This window comes from Aphis gossypii, unplaced genomic scaffold (genome assembly GCF_020184175.1).
Source record: "Aphis gossypii isolate Hap1 unplaced genomic scaffold, ASM2018417v2 Contig00374, whole genome shotgun sequence".
NCBI classification, from domain to species: domain Eukaryota; kingdom Metazoa; phylum Arthropoda; class Insecta; order Hemiptera; family Aphididae; genus Aphis; species Aphis gossypii.
The window spans coordinates 77,678-96,637 of record NW_026083084.1 but is presented as its reverse complement, the minus strand read 5'-3'; the positions used below and the strand labels follow the sequence as shown (position 1 = coordinate 96,637).

The 18,960-nt window shown below is 25.9% G+C and overlaps 2 protein-coding genes across 2 annotated transcripts; both read left to right on the top strand.

Annotated features, from left to right (window-relative positions):
* The first annotated feature begins 4,877 nt into the window (after window positions 1–4,877).
* On the top strand, window positions 4,878–6,314 carry LOC114119918 (uncharacterized). The gene is made up of 4 exons (XM_050209055.1): window positions 4,878–4,999; window positions 5,485–5,732; window positions 5,871–6,030; window positions 6,097–6,314. The coding sequence occupies exons 1-4, from the start codon at window positions 4,885–4,887 to the stop codon at window positions 6,225–6,227; spliced, it is 654 nt and encodes a 217-aa protein (XP_050065012.1). The 5' UTR covers window positions 4,878–4,884; the 3' UTR covers window positions 6,228–6,314.
* A 2,146-nt stretch (window positions 6,315–8,460) lies between these two features.
* Window positions 8,461–11,785, top strand: LOC126553936 (E3 SUMO-protein ligase ZBED1-like). Its single transcript, XM_050209047.1, has 3 exons — window positions 8,461–8,654; window positions 10,760–11,691; window positions 11,763–11,785. Exons 1-3 carry the CDS (start codon window positions 8,461–8,463, stop codon window positions 11,783–11,785), a joined length of 1,149 nt encoding a protein of 382 aa, XP_050065004.1.
* Window positions 11,786–18,960: the final 7,175 nt, after the last annotated feature.

Below are 18,960 nucleotides of genomic sequence, written 5' to 3'. Positions count from 1 at the left end.
TACTTATTCCTATCCATGAGTAATGTGTAAGTAATATTAAAATATATTGCACGTAGTACGTACAACGTACCTACCTACTTATTTTAGTTTTAATGTGTATAATATAATGGAAATAATATAATATAATATAAATATATAACACAATATAGTGAATCAGTAAATTCCTAAGTACCTATATGATTCTTAAATTTTTAATATTTTATGTTTTATTTTGTTTTTATTTAATAGTTAGGTTCATAAACTGATCTTACATAACATAACTACACTATATAGTTATTTCAACTGTTTACTCGATTGTATTATTATTATTATTATTATTATTAATACTCAGTGATGGGAAGAGAATATTAATTAATTTCTTGTTAGAAATTAGTGTAAAATTATTTGTCATTGATTTAATAATTATTTGGTATCTAAAAAGTTGAGTACCTACCTAGGTACTATTATTTTATAGGTAGGTAATTTTAGGTACTATTTACTACTAGATTTTATTTTTATTTTGTTTTACATTTTGAAATAAAAAGTTGTCTCACTTATTCTATTATATATTTATATAAGTATTATCCAACTAAATACTCATACAAGAATATATGCACACATTTTAGGTACCTACATATATTACATATGCATGTAGTATTATAATATTTCATTTTCATGAAGTATAAAATTGTGAAATATTATTAAATCTTACACTAGTACTATTGGGTGTAAGCCCATTATATATTATATAATATATATATACCCAAATGCACCTACTACCTACATATAATAAAATATTTAAAATGTGAAAGTTATACCCAGTGCAGTAGGTGCATATAGTACATATATCCCAAAAATATAATTTTAAACACATAATTTTTAGACATTTGTTTAAAACTTAATATTTATCATAAATTCTATCAATTTTAACTTTTTATATTTTTTTAATTATACTATAATTATATACTTATTGGACACAAATTATTCAATTATTATGTATGGATAATAAACAATAATATATATATACCCCTGCGGTTTTATGGGAACTACTGCTTTAATTTCTATTAGATTTTGCAAGATGGATTTTAAAAAAAAATCTCATTTAAGTGCTCGATCAAAACGAAGACGAATTCAAGAAGAATTAGAAAGGGATAATGGAATTGTTATGGGTGATTCAAATTATGGTCCTACTACAATAAATAGCAATTTTTCTTCTCAAACAAACAATCAATCAGGCTTTCAACCACTAAATGCAACAATTGACAAATCTTCTACCAATCAGAACCCTCAAGAAATAGTAAAAAAATCAAGATTTAACTTTTGACTTTTTAAATAAAAAAAAAGCGTAATATTTACTTCATCTTCATCAGAATCTGAACAAGATGTAGATTATTTTATAAATGAAACATATGATCAAACTTTTCTTTTCCGTACATTAATTGCTAAGTGGGCTGTTGATTTTAATATTCCACAAAATGCATTAAATAAACTATTAGTTGTTTTAAAACAACATAAATGTTTTAAAGATTTGCCTAAAGATTCAAGGACTATTTTGCAATCAAAAACTGTTGAGCCCTATAATTTTGATGCTGTTGAACCTGGACTATATCACCATTTTGGTATATTGAATGGTATTAAAAACAATTTTCCAGAATGTTTGAAAGATAATAATGATATCCATATTGTGGTAGGAGTTGATGGGTTACCAATTTTTAAAAGTAATCCAGAACAATTTTGGCCTATACTAGCATACATTCGTCCAGAAAACAATAAAGTTTTTCTAGTTGGACTTTATTGTGGCAAAGAAAAACCTGCTGATAGCAACACTTTTATTAAATCATTTACTGATGAAGCACATTTATTAAATAATACTGGTATTTGTATTAATAATAAAGTGTATAATTTGTATATAGACACATTTTGCTGTGATGCACCAGCAAAATCGTTTTTATTAAAAACTAAAGGACACAGTGGATTTTTTTCGTGTTCAAGGTGCGAACATGAAGGTTTATATTTATCAAATAGATTGTGTTTTCCCTTTACTTCGCCTACAAGGTGTCCATCTAAGAGGACACATGAAAATTATGTAATGCAATCCAATGAAGACCATCATGTTGGTAATGTATCTCTCATATCAACATTACCTTCATTTGATGTAGTAAGCGATTTTTCACTGGATTACATGCATTTAGTGTGTCTTGGTGTTGTTAGGAAATTGATTCTTTTGTGGATCAAAGGTCCAGTAAGTATTAGATATCCTTCATGGAAAATCAGAGAAATATCAAAACATCTTGAAGATATTAAAGTTAATATTCCATGCGAGTTTGCCAGGAAAACTCGTAAACTTGATGAAGTAAACCGTTGGAAGGCAACAGAGTTTCGCATGTTTTTGTTATATGTTGGTACAACTGTGACTAAAAATGTATTGACTATTGAACATTGGAAACATTTTTTTGGTTTGAGTGTAGCAATGATTTTACTGCTCAGTCCAGACCATGCTAAATTTATCAATATTGCCAGAAAATTATTAGACAATTTTGTAAAAAACTTAGAAAATATTTATGGTTCTTATCTGATATCCCATAATGTACATGGCCTGACACATATTTGTGATGACTATGATAAATTTGGACCACTTGATAACTGTTCAGCATTTCCGTTTGAAAATTTCATGGGTTCTCTAAAAAAAATGTTGAGGAAACCGGATAAGCATTTGCAACAAATTGTCAAAAGGTATAATGAAATCTGTAATTTAAAAACTAAAATTCAAACTCAAATTGCTCCATATCAACTTAGTGGACTACATGTACGTGGACCAATATTAGAAAATGCATTGAAAGGAGACTAATTTACCTGTATCGTATTGGAAACAATGACAATAAAAACAAACATAGAAGCTGATTCCTACCTTCTAACTACTGATGATGATGTTGTAAAAGTTTTTAATATAATATGCAACAAAAATTTAGATGAAGTTATTTTGATATGTAAAAAATTTAAAAACAAACACATAATGTTTAATAATCCTATAAAATCATCCAAATTAGGCATTTATATAGTTGATGAATTGTATAATAACTTTAATTGGTATAAAATTGGTAGTATTAAAAAAAAAGTTATACTTTTACCTAATAATAATAAATTTATTGATCTACCAATTATTCATTCTACCAAAACATAAACCTTTTTATAACTACTTGTAATACTTGTAATATTTGTACTTAATATATTATTATTATATATTTTTTTTATTATAATTATGAGTATCAAGATAATTTTATAACATAATAAATTATTTATAATGTGTTAAATCTTACATTCCTAATTTTTTTAATTTATATTATATTTTAACTTTAAAAAAAATTTTTTTGTTGGTTTTGAAATTATTAAAGGAAAAATATTTATTACAGTATAATGTGGTCAATTGTTGCTTTCAAAGACAATTCCGTAGAAGTTGTCCCATCAAATTGGTTTAACAATGAATTGTGTGCTTGGCCAAAAAAAAATTTAAGATCGTATATAAATAATCAAGTATCGCCAAATGAAAAATATTTTCGTTATTTAAGTGCTCGCAAACTAGGAAAAGATTTAAGTATGAACTTGTTTTTAAATTTTCAGCAATTTAATTGAATTATATTATTTTCCTTGATTTAATATACAGATAATTATAAACTTGCCGAGGAAAAGGCTAATCTGGCCAAACTAACGTCTGATTTGTCCACAAATGAATCTTCTCAAGAAAATGACAAAAAAAAGCCTAAATTGAAAAGAAAACTATCTCTTGATAAACAAACTAAAGACATTGCAAATTTCTGGAGCCCAGAGTCTGGCGATGTTTATGGTAAATAAGTATTTATTATAAATAAATAAATTTGAATTTATCTTTATTTTTGTAGGTTTATATGAGTTTAAATTATATAAAATTAATTAAATTTTATTTTGTAATTTCAGATGATAGTGATACTGATCCACTATACTCACCAGCATTAAATACTATTCAAGGTAAAATTAATGTTATGTTTGCATTTTTGAAAAATTGAAAATGTATCATGTTTTCCTCATCTCATTAATATATATTGCCAATAGCCATATAAAATATTACTATCGTGATTAATTCTTTAAAATTACATTTACCAGGGCATATTTAATTTAATTCAATTTATACTAGTATGTAATTATAATAATCTTAACTTTTTATTAATTTTTAAATACTCATTGATGATATCATTATTGAAAAATTTATGAAAATTAATTTCTGATGCTTAATATTACTATTGGATAATGATTTACCTAGTTATTAAATCTGTGAAAATCTGATCTATTTTTATTAAATATTTTTTTTTTTATTATCATTATTTAAATATCTTATAGAATATCACATTAGACTCAATAATTCCATTATCTGCTTATAAATTAGTTAGTTATAGTTTAAATATAATAGTATTTGCTTTGTACATATGTATATATTGATAATGATGTAAATAAATACTTTGAGATAATTTTAAGTATTAGGTATTTATACATTTATTATTTAGTAATATTAAATGCTTATTAGAACATATTATTACAGGTAAATTGTCATCACCCAAACATTTCTCAGCAAGGAAAAAACTAGACTTCGGCAATTGTTCTTCACGTAGCCCATATATTATGTCAAACAAAATTCAAAAACTAAAAATCCTGGTAAATAAATTGATTTACTAAATTATAAATTGTTTTTAGTATAATATGTACTTTGTGTATAATAATGAAAATAGCTAAAATTTTAATTATAATTTACAATATATTATTTACATTATATTTTATTATTATATTTTATATATTATTACATTATATTATTTACAATATATTATTATTTCAGATCAAATTCAAGAAGTTTTAATTTTCGATAGTAACAAACATACTATGTCAATCATTAATACTTCATCATCACCATTTAAGGTGACTCATGAAAATTATATTGCAAGTACTTCTCAATCTAGTCAAAAGCAGATAAATAATGTCTTCAATGATAAAAATGGTACATATGTATTTATTATTTATGTTAATTTGAGGTACTCCCAAACTTCTTTCATGCCAATAAAATATATATATAATATAATATAATATATTTTATTTGTATGGCCAGGAAACTGATGATGTGATAAAGTTTATTTTAAAATAATATTATAGTATTAAAAAATTAAATAACAATTACAGTTTTAACTTTAAATCTACTCATATTGAAGAATATCATATTGTTTTGCCTTTATTTATTATCTAATAAAATTTAAAAGTGTATTTATCAAATATCATTATTGTATACTATTATATGTATAATAATGTAAGCAAGTAAATTTCATAATAATCAAATAATGGTAAATAATGGTTTTTAAAATAAAATTGTGATAGTATATAAAGATATATAGTTAAAAATAAATTTTCTATTTTCAAGATATTTTGTATCAGGCCTAAAAATTATCAAGATAACAATAAGTAATTCCGGATATTTTAAATTTAATTTAGATACTCTTGAAAAAATTAACCGTAACGTGTTAAATTTGAAGTATAAAATGAGATCACTCCATGAAAAGATTGATAAAATTGATGAAATGATCAGAAACAACACAATGAACAGCAATATTGAATTGAACAAAGATGCAAGTGTATCCGATTTATTTATATCACTAAACAGTGATTTTCCTTTAGAGGATGAAGATGCTCTTCAAACATTTGAAAATAAGCTGTTAGATAACAATTGTAGGGTGCAATTGGTGAGTTGTTATATATTTTTAATTTTATATATTTCTTTATGAATAAATATAATTAATATAAATATGGGTTTAATAACTAATTGTGTAAATTAATTTTAAAGTACCTAAGTATAATTATGCCATAATTTTATGTTTTAGGTGGCTGAACTTGCTCGTTATGTGCGCAATACATTACCAAGTACCATAAGGGCTATGATGCGTTTTCTTTTCAAAGACTCTTTACTACAAGAGTATAGTTATAAAGGGCAAAAGAAAAAAAGAGTGTTTTCAACTCTTGGAGCTAGCTCCATTATATTTGGTAAGTTATATAGACATTTTACTATGAAGTTGATACAGAAATGTTACAACTTGTTTAAAATTTTAGATGCTGTGAAAAACATGAAACGTTATCAAAAGCACGATAAAATTGATGTGGAACAACCTATGAAAATTTTTATTGCTGGTGCGAAATTTAGAGAGCACAAAACTGTGGAACTACAATCAAATACATTATAATAATATTAAATGTAATCATTGTTATTTATGATTATGACTGTAGTAAAATATATCTACTATAATAATAAATTTGTTGATATAAGTTTATATTATTAGTATTTTAATTTATTGGTGCTGTTGTTGTATTTAATCACATGATTCTAATACATAATATATAATAAAATATTTAATTTGCATAAAAAAAAAAAATGGTAATTATTATATTACATTATAATAATAAAAAGGTATAACATTTGAAATAATATTAAGATACTCGTTATTATAATAGAACTAAAGTAAAAATATACCTAATCATTTATAATTTTTAAACTAATTCAAATTATTTATATGACATTCAAAAAATATTTTGTATGTAAAAAGTATGATTATATAATATTTTTTTCTACATTTTTTTAATTACAAAAATATTAAATTAATATTTATAAAACAATGGTTGGCCGCTGAAGTTATATTTTATAAATGTTATTTTGATAATATTTTAATAATATTTTTAAATTAATATTCTTATAATATTCTTAAAATAATATTTATAAAATGTAACTTTAGTGGCCAACCATTATTTTATAAATATTATTTTAACATTTTTGTAATCAAAAAAATGTAGAAAAAAAACATTTATATAATCATGTTCATTACATACAAAATATTTTTTCAATGTCATATAAATATTTTATTGCTATCTGGGTCAGAATGCTTTTGAAATTTATGTCCAAAATCAAAAGAAGTAAGAGGCAAATGTGCACCAGGATAGAATAATGCATTCTTCAGTTGTTCAATATCCAAACTACTAATCATCTTAACATCAGCACTATTATGAGTTATTTTATAAATATGATTTGGTTTTAGTATGCGCTTTGCCATAGATATAAGCAACATTTTCATGTCCGCATACGTAGGGCTGCGCAATTATTTTAATTAATCGATTATTTTAATCGATTAATTGACATCGATTAATTTTTACTCATTTAAAAAAATCGATTAATCGAATGATAATTAATCGGTCGATTTAATCGGTTAATCGTTCGTCGATTTAATCGGTTAATCAATTGTCGATTTAATCGAAAAAAAGTTTTTATTTTTTTATAAGTATTGGAATTTAAAATTGTTGATAAAATTCGTTAAAAAAATAGATTAGTCACAACTTAACTCTATTGAAAAATAATTAAAAATATAAAACTATTTTTACAATTTAGTTAGTTGATGGTATGATGGTTAATGGTTAATCCACTTGATCCTACTTCTCGACATTCCCACTCGTCTTCTATCGTTCAGAATCATAATTAATAGGTATCACAACAATGCAAACTACTGTCTCACTGCCTATTTCCGGTTCTTTTTTTGAAATTACATTCAAATTATCAGATTTATGACTTACGAATAACAGCAAAGATAATTAGACTTCGTGCTTCAGGATCAGGACTCAAGAGTCAAGACTCAGGACTTTTTCCCAATGACGAGTATTGCCATTTATATATATTAAATAAAAATATGTCGAGATCGGGAATCGATATTCGTGAATTCATAATCAGAAATTAAAAACAAAGTGCGTTCAATTTAATCACCACCGTCCGACACTACTACAGTACTACAAGCCTACAATCCGTATTATACATTAGGATTAGTGTGTGCAGACTGCAGAGGCCACATATATATAAAGATATACCTATATACAGATATATTTCTGTGGCAGAGGAAGACCTTTATTTAGAATTACAATATAATCATATAAATATAAATCATTACTCTAAGATAATAATATAATATAGGTATATATAATATATTGTTTAAATCAAATATAGTTAGTAGATAAAATAATATTGTAATATTGTCTATTTTCGTGCATCGTGATCGCGACTCGCGAGTCTTTATTATAAATAGTTATTTATAATTTCTATTATTTTTTTTTTATCGTTATATAAATTCGTTATTCAATATTTCGTTAATTCGCTTGTCGCCTGTCGGTACACATTTATTCGAGTCTTCAAGACGATAGTCGTGTTTTGTGCCCAATCGCGTATTCGCGTCTCACGTACTCACGTATACTGAGACACTGTGAATTATTCATATTTTCTAAGCGTTCTAGTCTGTTTTGTTAACGTGTGTTCAACCCTGTTACAGGATCCTTGTATACCTTATAGTTTATTCTATTGTTATAATTTTTATAATAACCAACAATTAGTAGCACTTCATTTTTAAAAATCAAGTGTACAGTGTACAGTTCGGTAAAATCACGATGAGTGAAGCTTGGAAAGCATTTAAAAAACAAGAAAATGGTGTAAGGGTAATATGTTTATTATGCAATAAATCATATTCAAACCCTGGTTCAAATACTACAAATCTGTGGAACCATTTAAAGGGAAAACATAAATCCAAGTACATTGAACTAGACCGAATTCGAAGAGGAGTAACTAGTTCCAATGATTTTGAGTAAGTTTAATATTTATATTTAATTTGTAATATTATTAGTTATATTATTATAATTTTACAAGTAAGCTAATTAGGTAGATACACGAACGTCATAAACTCGTATGTAATTATGTAATAGACAATACTACAATAGTGTAGTAGGTACCTAAACAAAATTGAAAACTGTATGACTAAATAGACAATAGTAAATACCATAGTTCTTATATCATAAAATTATAATATAATATTTTATACAAATTAAGTAATATATAATAATAACATTTGCCTTAATAAACATATCTTTTTTTTATGTCTTTGGTAGAAGGTTAAAGGTTTAATTAAAATTTCAATTTTTGTCTTGCAAAAATACTTTCCTAAATGTATATTAAAATTCATGAATATCAATATGACTATATTATTACCTATATATAATATTGATATAGACATTCACACTTCACAGGGATGGGAATTATTCGAATAAAAAGTTATAATGTAAAAATTTACAAAGATTTTATAATATCTAATAGTGTAACAAAATAATAAAATAACTATTAAAATTCAAATAAGAATAACAACAGTGGCGTATTTTGAGGGAATGTCCAAGGTGTCTGGACACTCCACAAAACTAAAAAAAAATTCAATATTTAATGTCGATAAATTTTGAAGGGAATTTGGCAAACAATAATATGTGATTCGTTATTAACTAATTTAATATTATATAAAGCCATAAACTAATTCGGAAGGAAAATAAATTTAGTTTTAAACAATGTACTTATTATCCTATTATATTTTTAATTATTTATATGACTGTTATTCTTATAGCATCACTGGTATCGAATGTAACAAACAAAATATATAGTAATAATAATTAATAAGTAAATTATTGTGAGCGATGATGGTAACTAATGTATATTGATATGTCTTAATAATATTATATTATTATATTAAGTATATTCTATTATATTTGCTTTTATTTTTAAATTAAAATTATGTTTACAGTAGGTATTTTATTATACCTGTATGATTTAAATTACATAAAAATTACTACTTTTAATTAAATAAGTAAAAAATGTTTCATTACAATATTTGATGAGTATATTATAAGCTTATAGTGGTAGTAGATGTAAAACAGAAATATTGCAATCAATCAGGGGTGGATCCAGAAATTCATCGAGGGGGGGGGGGGGGGTGATTAAAATATATCCAGATACTATTTATACCTACTTATTAATATAAACATTAATTACTTATATTATTTACTTATTATAATATTCACCATTTAGAATTTATTCTTACAAACTGGTATCAATGACAACATTTTTATACTTTTATAAATTTATAAAATTTAAATATAATAAGCAATAGTATTAAGCTGCATATTAGCTGCAATACTAATTTTTAAAATTATTGTACATTACCTATAAATAAATTATCATAAACAATTTTGTTTTTAATTTCTTATTGCAATTTAATAGTAAAACTTACAAAACAATAATTATTTCAATATAGCAGTAATTTGTATAGCTATAAGCAACATATTTATTTAAATTATTAGTTATTTATTTAAGATGGGAAATACTGTTTGCCGTTTGTCGTTTGACATATAAAATTATCTAATATCTTTCATATAATTCAAATTCAATGACATTTTTGGCCGATGACAAATTTATAAGCAAGTTTGTACCTAATTCATTTACAGTATCAATAACAATAAGTTTATATGTCAAAATAAACGATTAAGATAGTACATTTCTATGATAAATAGATTTAAAAATGATTCTGTACTACAATTATAAAAATAAAAATTATTCTTTAGTAATAAATAAATCAGCTATTCACACTTTTATTTTATAATCATTATTTTGAGGATTTAGAAATTAATTACTACACACTAATATGTTAAAATTTGGTTTCAAAATAAGAGTAACTTAATTAATTTTAATTTTTAACTAGGTATTAATGCCCAATCTTAGACTTATAGCTATTGTAGTATTGTCTATTATTTATCACGTTCCTAACTTTTTCAATTTTTCACCACCAAATTATTATTTTTTGAGCACATTTCTGCAATTTATGATTTATTACAACCCACTTCAGTATATACATCGTTTTCGGTTTAATTCTAGTGATGCAAATGAAGACAATGATTTGACCACAACACCGTCTTTTTCAAATTCAGATTCCTCAAATTCATTTTCATGTTTTACACAACAATCAACGAGTAGTTCTAATATAATTCAAGAAACAAGTTGTCTTAAACAAATAAAAATGAGTCAATTTACTATTAACAAAGCCACAAAAATTAAGATGGACAATGCTTTAGCATATTTTATTGCGACTAGTATGATGCCCTATAGCTTAGTAGAAAAAGAAGGGTTCCAAACATTTGTAAGAGCTTTAAATCCAAGTTATAAATTGCCTTCTAGAAAGACGTTAACTGAATCTAGAATACCTGAATTATATTCAGAAACGCGTACTAATGTTGGGAATATCATAAAAAATGTTGATTTTTTATCGTTAACGACGGATTGTTGGACATCTACTTCTAATCAACCATTCATTGCACTTACATGTCATTTTATAAATTCAAGTTCAGGTTTAAGTTCTGCTTGCTTGGGTTGTGTTGAATTATCGGAAGATCATACGGGTGATAATATTGCAGATATTCTCCATATGTTACTTCTAGACTATGAAATTTCAGAATGGAAAATATGCTCTATGACAACAGACCACGGTGCTAACATGATAAAAGCCGTTAAAAATATGAATATACCACACGTCGACTGTTATGGTCATTCTCTTAATATAGCAGTATCGCGGATTTTGAAAATGGAAGAAGTGATGAATGTGGTTCATAAAGTTAAAAACATCTATAATATATTTGCCCATAGCTGGAAATCTGTACGTGAAATGGGAAAAATCCAAGAAAAATTTGGTTTACCACAGAAGAAATTTCCGTCATTTTCTAAAACGCGTTGGTGGTCTATATTAGAGTTAATAAATACTATAATTGAACAGGAACTTGGCCTCACTAGTTTTCTTCGAGGATATAAGAATGGTGAGTTCAAAAAATTATGTCTTCGAGAAAATGAAATTGATATATTAAAAAATTTGAGCTCGGTTTTACAGCCAATACGGGAAATTACCGATAATTTAGCAGCGGATTCTTACGTAACAGGTTCAGCAATAATTCCAATCATCTCATCATTAAATTCAAAACTGGCTAATGTAGTAGAAAGCTCTAATATTAACGATATTATAACCGAAATTAATTTTGACGAACCTGACCATTTGCAGAATAATAATATAATTAAAAAAATGTACGAAATAGTTATTGGTGTTCTTAATCAACGGTATACAAATAATGTAACTTTAATGCTATGTACTGCTGTAGACCCGAGATTTAAAGTTGATTACATAGATTATTTGCCATATATAAAAAATGTACTGATCGAAATGTGTGAAATAACATTTAAATCTTGGCAACAATCAAAAGATGATAGGAATCAAATAATGTGCTTAAATGTTCAGCCCGAGGTTAAAAAAAAAAAAAACTGGATTGTTTGCAATTTTTCAAGCTCCTACTAATAACGATTATACGGAAAGGGTAAATAATAATATTTGATGAATATATATTATATATATTATGTATACTTAATTTATGTTATTTTTATTATTTAAAGGATCTTACTTTAACTCAGAAAATTGAAAAAGAGATTAATTTATACCTTAATTTTCCAAAATCAAATTTTGAGCAAGACCCTATTCAATGGTGGACTACAAATAAGGATACTTATCCTTTTCTTTACATTTTAGCAAAAAAATATATGACGGCACAAGCAACAAGTGTAGCGTCTGAACGGGTTTTTAGTAGAGGAGGATGTGTGTTAACGGATTTAAGATCCTCTTTAACTAATGACCATGCAAGTCAGCTTATATTTTTAAGTATGAACAAAAATTATGTATCAAAACCAACATTTTAAGATTTATTATTTATTATATAGTGTAAAGTTTACACTGTCTACGATGGTAAATATGTTTTTTTTTATTATTTAAAATATTATGTTTATGTATAAATATTAACTGTATAAGGATAACAGTATTACATTTAAAATTCAAATATAAACCGTTCAATAATTATTAAACCAATTTGTTAATATTATTTTAACCTAATCATTGAAAAATGATATTATATTATATTACTTGTACTAATCACTTTGAATAGGTACCCCTTTTAACAAGTAAGTTAAACGTACTTATCTTTTTTCCAGGACCAGGACAGTTAAAGAACAGCTAATTTGTATTATAATCAATTAATTAATTTAAAAGGTTATTAATATAAATTAGTAATCGATTTAATCGTTAATCGATTCACCGATTTAATCGTTAATCGATAAATATCGATTTTCCTGAGATAATATTTAATCGTACACTAGTAAATTAATTGCGCAGCCCTACGCATACGCCTTGCCCAAATCAATATTCGTGCTTTGAAAAACTAGATTTACCTGAGTTATAGCGTGTAAAACTGGATTTAAAAATAATAAATAAAGAAAGTGTGTTTCATCTTTGAACATGTCTGCTAGTGTTCGAGAAGTATAACACCCTTCTTTACTTTGAGATAAAATTTGAAAATGAGTTTTTAAACTAATCCACTGAGTAAGAACAGCTTTTACACAGTTATGCCATGAGAGCCATCGTGTAGTAGATAACTGAATTAAACACGGAGGCTGCTTACCATCATGTAGTGCTTGAAATAAACTTCTATAAGTCATTTGGTGTAGTGAACTATGTGAGAACCAACTTCTTGATTCTCTGATTAAGAACTCTAGACTACTCGGGAGCTCTTCACACGCATTAGCCGCACATATATTTAGAGAATGGCATACACATTTAATCAGTTGAAGATGAGGGACTTCGTTTTTTAAAAGAGTAAAAAGAGATTTATTTTTCCCACACAAATTACTCGCACCGTCTGTTCCTATGTCAACCATGTTTTGTATGTTTAATTTTGATTGTTTGATGAAATGAACAAATACATCTTTGAGTACTTCAGCTGTAGCTTTTTCTATTTCTGTGAAACCCAAAAATTCTGTAACCATATTTGACATAGTATTACTGTAATAGCGAATACAATATGCCATGTATTTATTTGTTCCGATGTCTGTTGACTCATCAATGATGATGGAAAATGGATTATTACCAATATCTTCGATTAATTCGGCCAGAAAACAAGGTTCAATTACATTTAAAATTAATTTGGAACATTTAGTCCTATGTAAATCCAATGACGAAAAACAACTATTAGTCCCACTCATGGTTTTTAGAAGTTCACCAAGGTGGTCTATACTTCTGATTGCTGAATGGGTTGCAATGAAAAGAGCTAACTTAAGGTCCCTGATTTTTTCAATATTTGACTTAATACAAATTCCTAAACAAATATTTCAACCTTTGTAACTACATTCACTCTTAGAAACTCGATTAAGTACACTTATATAAGTTAATAATCCAATTTAACTTACCAAATGAAACTAATACAGGTTGTTTTTTAACATCCAGGCCATTCACTCTTTGTTTATGGCAGTTAGCTGTTGCATGTTTCATAAGGTCTGTTTTATGAGCTCTTAGTGGAGTTCTACACAACTTACAGAATGCTCCGCCTTTACCTGCAAATTGATCGGGTGATCTTTGAAGCCATCCTATAAGGTATACAATAATTAATATTGTACTTTAACTACAAAAACAATTAAAATAATATAGCTACTATACTTGAAAAGCAGGGTAAAAGTTCCCAATCTTTATTATATTTTTTTTCATATTTTGAATACTTCCCCATTTCACAGGGTTACTAATTTACAAAAAATCAAAAAGTTCACGCCGTGAAAAAAATACTAACGAAGACACAAGGCAGTAGGTACGCAATGGCAATGTCGTTGTCTATAAAAATATGGTATTGTCTTAAATCTCAATGTTTCATGTTATTATATAATCATATTAATCATAATATTATAATCAATAATCATAGATGAATTATAAGTTATAGTTAGTTATTATAAGTTATAACCACGGTTTAAGATAACCAGACATCGCTATTTTATGATAATGGAAACGGCATGCTATGACCATCGGCGCAAAATTCAATTTTGTGATAAGCTAACGAGGCGGGAAAAAAATTAAAATTAATTTAAATAATTTAAGTGTCGCACAAATCGCTCTAACTTAATTCTCAAAGTAGCCCAATCGGCGACTGGTCGCCAGAGCTAATTTTTCGTCGCCAGTAGACACAAAAAGATAGCCCAATTGGCGAAAAATCGCCCAACCTGGCAACACTGCTACAGTTCTATATTGAAATCTGTGGCGGCACGGCGCATTGAAAATAATGTTATCGCTGAATCGCCACCACCTAATACGCACTACGCAGTTGATCGTCCAATAATATTATTATTCCATGTTTCATTTCTTTATCACCAAACGTTTGATTTAAAAATAGAAATGAAAACACCATTGTATAATATTATTTCGTTTTATTATACGGGAAATTTGCTAGATAATATGATACTAATTACTAATAAATTAATAGCAGCTAGTTATATACCACACACAAGTCGTGTTACAATAAGTTATTCTGTTTCTGTACGCAGTTGATTGTGCTTTAAACTTTAAAGTCGTGACTTGTTTTTTTTTTATTCTTAAATTAAAATGTTTAGTATATTTAACGTAAAAAATAAATAAAAAAGTGCCAAAAACGCACAACTTGTCAATGAACAAAGTGATGACGAATTTTCTGACGAGTTAAATGTAGCATGTGCATCAACTAATACTGTTGTAAAAGATAATTTGCCTATTCTATTGAAAATGACTACAGCAAAATAGATGCTGAACTTGATTTAGGAAACATAAACACTGGGCCGCTTCAACCAATATTAAATGTGAGTACAATACTACAATGTTACCATTAAATCTTCTTTAATAATTCTTTATTAACTTCTTAATTTATATTTTTTTAATATTTTTTGAAGTTTGTACACTTATTTCATTATTTCAACTTGTAGAACAATTTAGTAATTGTAGTTCATAAGTTATTTAAATATAAAACTGATTTTGTTAAAATATATTGTTTTTATAGAACTATCCAAAAACTATTAGTGGAAAACAATACCGATCATTTTCTGCAAAATATTATAAAGACTATTTTTGGCTTGAATATAGTATAAAATTAGATGCCATTTTTTGTTTCTGTTGCCGAATATACACTACAAATGATCAAAATGACATTTTTGGAAAAACTGGCTTTCGGAATTGGAAGAAAGTAAGTGTTTTTAACTTATTAATTTTAATAATAATTAATGACAAGCTTTACTTTTTATTGTAATTTTATTACTTTTTATTTTTATTTTTACTTTTTTTGTTTTACTTAAATAATTCAATTTATTTATAGCTTGGTACAAATAGTTCTTCTCTTCTTCACCATAGCAATTCAAAAATCCATTTAAAAAATGTGGAAAGTTGGAAAGGTTACTGTAATAGTAAATCTAAGGGTAGTGTAGTAGCACAAATATCAGCTCAAAATAGAGTGGAGGTTATTATGAATCGAAAATATGTTATGCAACTCATTGATATAATTATATATTTATCAAAACAAGGTATTTCATTTAGAGGACACGATGAAAAGAAAGAGTCATTAAACCAAGGTAATAGTTAGTAGGTACCTACTTAACTACAATTACACTTATTATTTATTTGTTAAAAACTTTTGTTTCAGGAAATTTTAAAGAAATCTGTAAAACATTATCAAAACATGACCAAATTTTTAAAAGTAAATTTGAAAATAAGTACAATTTATGTAGTCCTGACATACAAAATGAATTAGTAAATATTTGTACAGATGTAGTAAAAAAAGAAATTGTCACATAAAAAAACTGGTTTTTTTGCTATCATGGTGGATGATGCTAGGTATGTTAATAAATCTTGTTATTATATTAATTTTTAAACATAATTTTTTGATAAATCATTAAATTTTAGGTGCCATAAACAAGAATATATGTCCATATGTGTTAGATATACAAAAGATCTAGAAGTTTTTGAAAGATTTTTGGGGTTTATAGATGTATCTGAAAAGCAAGATTCAGAAACCCTTGTACAAATTATTTTTACATTTTTAGACAAACTAAATTTAAAAGATATTCCTATATTAGCCCAATCATATGATGGGGCTAGTGTCATGTCTGGAAAAAGAAATGGTGTTCAAGCCAAATTACAAGTTCAACATCCACAAGCAATTTATACTCATTGGTTGGCTCATAGAGTCAATCTAGTTATTGTTGACATGACGTGCAAAAATATAGAGGTATACTTTTCTACTTACTATTATTATTAATTGTAACCATGGTAAAAAAATCTAATATTTTTATCATTTTCAGTATGCAAAACATTTCTTTAACGCTATTGAGTCATTGTATGTATACTTCTCTCGACTTTCATCCAATAAAAAGTTAAAAGAAATGCAACAAAAAATGAACATTAAAGCATCAAACTTAATGAAGATCAGTGATACCCGCTGGGCTTGTAGATATAAAAATTGCCAAGCTGTTAAAAATAACTATGAAGTTATTTTAGAAATTTTAAGAGATGAAATTAATAATAATAATGATATAGATGTTGCACAAGCAATAGGTATATTGAATATTTTCAATTAATAAATAAATAATTTTCAGTTTTTTCATTTATAATTTTATTTAGGAATTCAAACCATGATAAGAAGGGGATCATTTATAGTATTTTTATTTTTATTTGAAGATGTGTTAAGTAAAATTAATATCCTTAGTAACCATTTACAACAAAAACAAGCTACTTTAGGAAAAGCTGTTAATTTAGTAAATGGTGTTATAAAAACGTTTGAAAATAATCGTAGTGATGAAAGTTTCAATGGTGTTTGGACTGAAATTTTATCATATGCTAATAAATTAGACATATCATTGGAAATAGGTTTGTATAATTTAAATTTTTATGCACATACTATACTATGTTATAATGTTTTATTTTTTTTTGCATCGGAAAGGTTCAAAGACAAAACGTAAAAAGAATGAGCCAAACAATTTCAAAGATTATTATGTTTTTTCTAAAACTGAAAATCAATGTTCTTCTAAAGTCATGAATGACAACATGACTGAAGAAAAATAAAAATCTGAGCACTGGAAAATTAATGCTTATTTTAGAGTTCTGGATTGCATAACAGTTGGTTTGAAAAAAAAGGTTTTCAAAAGAAAATTTAGACATTGGAATCGCTGTTGATCATTTTTTTAAATTAAATTATGAAGACAGTATAATATTTATTGAAAAATATGAGGTGAGGGTTTTTAAGTTAAACACATTTGGATATTCAATTTCAATGTTATTTTTTATATTATCTGTTTTCAGAAAGTATTATGTATCAATCAAATTTGTTTGAAATCAGAAATGTTGGTTGCTAAAAATTGTATAAACAAAGAAATTGTTGATTTAAATGACATTTTGCCAACTATAGATTTTAATATGTTTCCCAATTTGTACAAATTACTTCAAGCAGCCTTAACAATACCAATAAGTTCCGCATCATGTGAAAGATCTTTTTCAGTTATGCGGCGCATAAATACATGGGTCAGAAGTACAATATCTAGTAATCAAAACATAGTAGTAAGAAATGTAAATAAAAATTGTTATTAATCAGGTTAAAATAATAATTATGTAAGCTAAAGTGTATGAATTGTAAATTTAGTATATAAGAGATATGGTTAAGGCAGCAAAGGGGTCAGTGGTGGTGATCGTGTGACTCGATCACCACCGGACGTCATGTTCAAATAAAGTACTTTGCGTTATTTTGTGTTTAACTTTATTTTGGTATACGTCCGAGTAATCGGAGTATACGACAATACATTGAACGAGACTTATCGTCAAAAATAAACACTGAGGATATTTTAAATATATTTAATACAAATAAACGTAGGATTGACTTAGGTCAATTTAATATATAATGTAATAATAAAATATAACTTTTAAAATTTTTTTGTTTTTTATTTGTGTAGGTACTCATTTCTCGGTCATAATTCAATAAAATTTACATTGCATATTTATTGATTGACTATATAAATTTGAACTATTTATATAAGTATATAACTGTAATGACTATAAATGTTACAATTCAATACATTCAATTTTAGAATAGTTTAATAAAAATAGTTAAGGACTTAAGTCCCCCTTGTTAATTAGGGTATGCTACGCCCATGCTACATGATAATAGTAAAGATTTAATTTAAATCTAGTTAATAGTAGTAAAGTAATAGTATTAATG

Bases quoted from the DNA above. Each gene is read 5' to 3' on its own strand.
- LOC114119918 (XM_050209055.1), top strand. From the start codon at position 4,885: ATGTCAATCATTAATACTTCATCATCACCATTTAAGGTGACTCATGAA. The intron at 5,000-5,484 runs GTACATATGTAT...AATTTAATTTAG, and splicing joins TGTCTTCAATGATAAAAATG to ATACTCTTGAAAAAATTAAC. The intron at 6,031-6,096 runs GTAAGTTATATA...TTAAAATTTTAG, and splicing joins AGCTAGCTCCATTATATTTG to ATGCTGTGAAAAACATGAAA.
- LOC126553936 (XM_050209047.1), top strand. From the start codon at position 8,461: ATGAGTGAAGCTTGGAAAGCATTTAAAAAACAAGAAAATGGTGTAAGG. The intron at 8,655-10,759 runs GTAAGTTTAATA...GTTTAATTCTAG, and splicing joins ACTAGTTCCAATGATTTTGA to TGATGCAAATGAAGACAATG. The intron at 11,692-11,762 runs GTGAGTTCAAAA...TCGGTTTTACAG, and splicing joins TCTTCGAGGATATAAGAATG to CCAATACGGGAAATTACCGA.